At 37.8% G+C, this 7268-nt stretch overlaps 1 protein-coding gene across 1 annotated transcript in view; it reads right to left on the bottom strand.

Annotated features, from left to right (window-relative positions):
- Positions 1–7268, bottom strand: part of LOC102889391 (guanylate cyclase soluble subunit beta-2-like) — a 75484-nt gene that overhangs the window by 26151 nt on the left and 42065 nt on the right. The window contains 3 exon segments of the mRNA XM_025044786.1: positions 4052–4198; positions 4750–4898; positions 7114–7268. The exon segment at positions 7114–7268 is cut by the window's right edge and continues 35 nt beyond it. Of these exon segments, the coding sequence (XP_024900554.1) occupies positions 4052–4198; positions 4750–4898; positions 7114–7268 (451 nt within the window).

The following is a 7268-nucleotide window of genomic DNA, read 5'->3' as shown; positions in this document are numbered from 1 at the left end:
GAAGAGCGTTTGGAGGATAGGTAAAAAAGGGGAAAGAATTAATATGTGCAAACTGCCAGTTATAAAAGCAGTCATGAGGACATAAGGTGCAGCATGGGAAATATAGTCAATATTATTGTAAAAACTATGTATGAAACCAGATGGGTACTAGACTTATCAAGGTGATCACATTGTAAATTGTGTAGATGTCTAATCATTATGTCATACACCTGAAACATATAATATTATATATCAACTGTAATTGAAAAATTAAAAATTTACTTTAAAAAGTTAGTTGGCCTTGAATATGTATAATTTATATTTCTGGATACTTCAGTACTGCCCCAATGATTTATTTGTCAATTCTTCTGCCAATTCTACCCTGTTTTTATTACTGCAGCTTTAGAATAAGTCTTGAAATTAGATAATGTAAGTCCTTCAATTTTGCTATTTTCTAAGATATAAGACTAAATTTGAAGTTTGTTTTTATTTCATTTTCCAATTTTATGTCCTTAGAATATAAAAATTTAATGAATTTTTGTGCATTGTCCCTGTGTCCTGTGACCTTAGTTAACTCACTTACTAGGTCTGATATTATTTGGTCTGTGAATAATGATCATTTTACTTCTCTCTTTCCAGTCTTTATGTCTTATATTTCTTTTTCATGCCTTATTGCACTGAATAGGGCTTTTGATATATTTGACTATATATTATATACTTGTACTCATCCTGTTTTAGTTTGCTAAGCTCTTAGATTTGTGCGTTAACATCCTTCATCAATGTTGAAAATTTTCAACCATTTCTCTTCAAATATTTTTTTCTGACTCATGCTTACTTTATATTCTTTCTAGGACTCTAGTTCCATAGATGGTAGTCTTTTGATATTGTCCTATATATGATTCCCTTTTTCATTTTTTCCCCCCTGTTTTCTTTTTCATGTTTCAGTTTGGATAATTTCTCTTGTTCTCTGGTCAAAATCTGTGATCCTTTTCTATATTGCTTCTAGTCTCTTTTAAGCCCATAAAATGCATTCTTTATTTCTTATTTATCACATAATAGTTTTCATTTCTTTGGGATATATAAATAAATTGATAGAGCAACAGATAATGGATAAATGATAGACAGACAGATGATAGATGATTAGATAGATAGATAGATAGATAGATAGATAGATAGATAGATAATAAATAGAGTAGACAGAGATATAGTGTATGTGTATTTCCCATTTGTTCAAATTTGTTCCCTTTTTCCAGTAGATTTTTTAATATATTTATCACAGTTATTTTAACTCCAACATCTACGCCATCTCTGGACCTGCTTCTATTGGCTATTTCCTCTCGGCTACACACCACACCACCATTTTTTTTTCCTCTTGCATCTCATATTTTAAATTACTTAATCGTGTGTTCCATATTGTGTGTGAAAGTACAGTGGTGACTGAAGTAGATGATGTTTACCCCTCAGGAAAGTTCATTTCTCTTCTTCTGTCAGATGCTACAGTGGAAACTGAACAAATCTATATTTGAGTTGGGTCTGGGCTTTTTCCAGGGATACTGCTAGATTCTATGTAGCACTGATTTTAAATATTATTATAAAGACCGATCAGAATTTTTTTTTCCAGCAGGGAATCTGAGCACCAGGAAGTTCTGAAAAACTTCTTAGGCTTTATTGCCACACCACCAGCTTTCTGAATTATGGGAGATCTCTTTCTGCTTTATAGAGCGACAGTGATATTTTTGGGAGTCTCTTTACTCTTCAGTCCCACCTTGGTTCTCTGTACCTTGGGAGATTTCTCTCTATCCCCAAACTTCAAAGGGTCATTGTATTGTACCAGGTGAAAGTCAAGAGTACCTCAGAGAGATTTCTCTTAGTTCTTCTACTCTAACATCACCCTTCCATGGGCCACTGTCTTGCATTTGGAGAAGGTTCTCTATACCTCAGGGACTGGGATCTCTCTCAACTCTCCTCCCTTATCCCTAGCCTTTGGCTGAATAACCCATGTACATGATGAAGGACTGTGGGAAATAGTTGGTAGATGGGTATAGCCTCTGTGGCTAGGATTTAGCAAAGACAGAATCTTTGGGATTCTAACTTATCATTCCAGCTCCAATATGGCCATTGAAAGTTCACTAAAATTTAGACTTGTTTCTCCTTACCTTTGACTCTAGTGGATTACTTCTGCTGCTGCTCTACTAAGGGATGAATGTAATGATGGGTGTCTTCTCCTTGTAAGGCTTGTCACTTTCTGGAATTTATTTCATTTATATTTCTTTTCTCTCTGGTGGGCATTTAAAAAAAAAATTCTAGTATGGGAACAGAAGTCTCTGGCAGCCTTCTGTATTCTAATCAGATTTACTTGTCTTTTCTATGCTAGATTTTCTCCTGAAATGAGATTATAAATTTCTCTAGGAATTGGAGCTTGTCATATACTTCTCTGAATCCTTCAAAACACCTAGTAATACTGTCCTATGCATAGTAGGACCTCAGTAAATGTATATTAAAGGTGATATAAGTAAAATAACAGAGAATCTCAAAAAAGTACTGACTTTAAAATACAGAACAATTCTCTTAAGAGAAAAAATGTTTTCGGTCCTATCCCCTGCTTCCTTAAGGAAACCCATGTGATGTGACATGCCGTTTCTGGGGGATATTTAATGATGTTTCTAACTATGTCCCTACTCTTATCTTAGAATTGATAACATCTTTTCCTATTTTCTTCTTAATAAATCCACCATGAGAGTTTCCAGGAATTCATTGTTTAATTTCATTCTTATAGATGTAGTATTATTTATATTTCTGTTGCTATGCCTCTCTCACACACACACACACACACACACACACACACACACACAGTCTCTCTCTCTCTCCCTCTATTTACACAATAGTATATTTTCAATTATTTTCACACACACACACACGCAGTCTCTCTCTCTCTCCCTCTATTTACACAACAGTATATTTTCAATTATTTTTCTTCAGCAGCTTACATTAGTCCTTTAACTGAAACACTAATCTCTTATCTGACCTTTTTATCTCTACTCCCTCATTACCTCCCATCTTGATTTTTTTTAATTTCTTACATTGGAGATTTTATTCAACAGATGTATCAGGGGGTACACAACAGGCCAAATATTGTGGACATGTTGTTCTTATGATTACCTAAAGCCAACTTTTACTCTGAAGACTGCATTGGACACAATAACCAGAATCTGCAGTATTTCTCACCTTCTAAATTATTGTGGTGAAGGTGAGTGAAGCACATTTTTAGAATCTCTTGCATAGGGATTATAGTCCAAAAAGTCATATTCCATCTTATAATTGGCTTTATTTATTTATTTTGAAGATCTAACTGACAGCAGCAGGGAAGCGATTAGATTTTAAAAGGCAGAGACACTGCTCTAAGCCATCTCCGGGCAGTTAAGATCTGCCGAGCAGACAGAAGGGGACCTTTACTTTTCATCTCCAAAATTGTCCAACTTTTATAGAGTGAACAAACTTCCTGTGAGAAATGAGAGCAGATGTCTCGCTAATGGCCACGTGGTGGAAGGAAAGCTATTCTGAATATCTTATGGCACCATAGTGTCTGGCCTGCTGGCTAGAGGCAGTTTCACACCTCAGCCTGAGTTCTGAACCTGTCAGACAGCAAGTTGGATACACAATTTCCCTAAGCAGGAAAAGTTGGCTATTTACTAAACCTGACCACTTGTTGAAATGCTTGAACAAAAAGCAGGAATTATAAATGAACTAGCTTCCAAGATGGAGTGAACCCTGCAAAGTAAATGAGGAGACACGCTCAACACTACCCTAAGTTACGGACAAAGACGTTTGCAGGGAATCATGTGAAAACCTTGAACTTCAAACCCTCTTCTGAAATTCGAGAGAAGTTGGAACAATAATATCCTGACTACTATCTCTTCACTTACTAACATATGTGAGAGAAGGAAAGAGTTGGGAGAAATCATCCATGTTAATTGCTGTAACATAACCAGGGATGATCTGAACAGACAAACAGAATTCTACTTTCTGTATGTGAGATGGTTGGTATTAAGCAAAACACTCAGTTGCTCTCTACCTGGATGGGCTCTCCAGTAACAGGATTCATCACTTCTTTTGCAGAAATTTTCATCCCCAAGGCAAAATTAGCCACTCTTTGTGCATGACTTCCGATAGGCACCGGTACACCCCCTACCACCATATAAGCATCTCCTATTGTTTCCACCTGTGAGGGGGGGAAAAAAGGGATATTCAAAGGTTTTCCTCAATGCACTAAACACATCATGAGATATTTTGTCATTTTCTGTATGTTCTTGGAAGGACCATATTAAAACTGGTGATTATTTGCTAGGGGTATGAGGAGTGTGAGGAAAGAGGCAAGAAGAAAATGACTCAGAAAACAACCAAGAGAGAGTCAAAAGGCCTTTTTGCTTTTGGTGGAAACAAATCCCAGAGAAGATGAAGCTCCTGGGATAGGTGTATGATGTTGTATGTTAGATATGTATTATTTGAATTAGATTTGCTGCTGAATTTAAGGAATAGGGGAACTACTCTCTGGGAAAACAGTGTGCCCTCAAAGGAATCTTAGTACTAGGTATTATGAAGCATCCCTAGAAAACTAAAATTCCTGAAATACCTCCAATTCCCTTTTAGCTCTTCCTCCTCACCCCACTCCCATCTACACCAAACCCAGAACAGCGAGGGGAGAAAGGCCTATACTGAATACCCGTGTGACTGAGCACACTGTGACACACACCCCACAGTACACATACTTACTTTGTAGACCTCATGGACACTGGTTAATCTGTCAAACTTGGAGTACATTGAATTTAGCATATTCACTATTTGGATAGGTTCGCAGGCAGCACAGATGTTAGTAAATGTCACCACGTCACTAAAAAGGATTGTGCAGGTTTTAAATTCTCCTGTAACAGAAACCAGGTGTCAGTGATAGCCAAGGATATAGAATAATAATTCTATGAATTCTGAATTCAAGAGCCCCTTGGGAACCAAATCCGACTGTGCCTTGGGGGAAAGGAGCCAGATGCCATTCACCATTCACCATTCACCATTCGCCCAACTGACATTTATTGAGTGCCTGCTATGAGCTAGTTGTCATGCTGGAAAAATCATATAACATGACACAACCACAGACCCTGCTCCTAAGGAGCTCCCAGTCTAGAGAAGGAGACAGAAGAGTAACTAAATATTCAAAAGGTATGCCAGGTGGAATGACAGAAATGGGTTGGGTGGGCTCTGGCTTAGAGAAGCCACTGGCAAGTGGGCTGAGGCAAAGGTTGACTACAGGAGGCTGAGTCTGGATGACAGAGACTGGCCAGCATAAAGTACAACAGAGAAGGTACATATCCTCAACATGTCCTCAACTCATCTTGCTGCTTCCATTCTTGCTAATTCCATATCGCATCCAGATGATTTGTTTGTCACCCCAATTCCTCTGCCTCAAATTGTTGAGATTGTTTATTTGGTTATTGCCTATCTCCCCCATTGGAACATAAGCTCCATTAGGTGAGAGATTGTTTTGATCTCTGCTGTTACCTAGAGTAGGGTCTGGCACATAATGGATGCTCAATAAATATTTGTTGAATAACTAAATGGATATTTCCTTGAACAGAGCTGGGCACCTTCTGTGTTTTTTATACATCTCTTAATAATCTCCTATTCATGTAATCCTCTCTTCCTTTTGGCTTCTGGCCTACCATTCTCTCTTCATAGTCTTCCTACTTTTCTCATCTTCTTGTTTTACATATTTCTTTGGCTTTTTTTTCTTCTTAAATAATAGATGTCCCCTAAGGTCCAATACCCAACCCTCTTCTCTTCTCACCTCATATTCCATAGGTGACCACAGCCAAAATCATGTTTACAAAGCTAATCATGTCACTTCCATTATAAGAAAAGTTCAGTGAATTCCCACATCTAAAATATAAGACGATTTTCTTTTCCATGGTGATCTAGATTCATCACTATGTCACCTGCACCTCATCCTATCTGCCCAACCTCATACAGCATCACTTTGCCAGGTACTCTCATGTTCTAAGGATAATACCCTGCAGTTTTTATTTTTGTATTACTTACCTTTGCTCTTGCTATCTCATTCTCCTGAAATGCTTTTCCTTTTTTTTTTTTTTAACATTTCTTGCTGATATTCAGCCTCATGGCCCAACTCAAGTGCCACACATCTTATATTAGCCTTCACAACCCCACCCTGCCCGTCTCTCTCTTTTCCGACATCTATTTATTATTAATTCCTCTGTCATCTGTGTTTCTACAGCTCCTTATGTGGTGGAAAGAGTATGAATTTTTTAGTTAGGTGGACTTATTATTGGTTTTCAGCTCTTTTACTCATAAGCTAGAGTGCACGTAAGTTTGCTCAGCTGTACAGTATAGATAAATAACACCTTCCTCATAGAAATGTTCAGAAAATTAAATAAAATAGCATATGTAAAATATCTAACACAGATCTTGGCACAATAATTGCTCCTTAATGCATACTAGTTTCCTTTCCTTTGGCTGTCCCCACACTCATCCTCATTCATTTATTCTGTGTATATCTCTCAAACCTGCAAAACTGTGAACTCTGTTGAGTCCCCAGGACATAGGGCAACACCCTGGCACTGGGTAGGTTCACCTTGCATGTCTGGTGAATAAACACCTGGCCATTACAAATAGAAAGTGAGTTCAGAGTAAACATGGCATCTTTCCTTCCAGAAATAGCTTGCTCTCCCAGAATGGTCCTTAGAAGCACCCCATAATTAAATGTGTAGTTATATCATTTCCAGTCATAGTGAAGAATCCTATTCATGGTCACAGAACAAAGAGGCCAGTCTTAGGATATAGCTTCAAATTCTTAGAGAATGTTATATATATTGGTGCAGTTGATAGGTATTTTTATTCAATCCATATTTCACTCATATATTGTTTTTTTTTATTATTATTCTCAATGTAAAGAGAAGAAAACTGAAAATATGCAGCTTAAGTAATTAGCCCAAGGTCATGTTGCTCACAAGTGATGGATCCAGAATTCAAACTTAGGTCTGTCTGGTTTCAGATCCTGTGCCCCTAACCAGAAAGGCACAGTTTTGCCCGCTCAGAATTCCCTGTGAAGAAAAGGAAATGCCTTACCTGCAGCCACCTTTTTGCCTTCCTTCAGCTGGTTGGCCACATGTTCAGGCAGCATGGCATAAAGCAAGGTCTCTGTTTTCTTCTTTTCTATGGCCAAGTGCTTGGAGAGGACCCTCAGCTCCTCCTTCTTCCTCTCCAGCTGGGTGGACAGCTCC

Source organism: Pteropus alecto, unplaced genomic scaffold, assembly GCF_000325575.1.
Source record: "Pteropus alecto unplaced genomic scaffold, ASM32557v1 scaffold413, whole genome shotgun sequence".
NCBI lineage: Eukaryota > Metazoa > Chordata > Mammalia > Chiroptera > Pteropodidae > Pteropus > Pteropus alecto.
The sequence above is the reverse complement of the archived record's forward strand: the minus strand, read 5'-3'. Positions and strand labels throughout refer to the sequence as shown.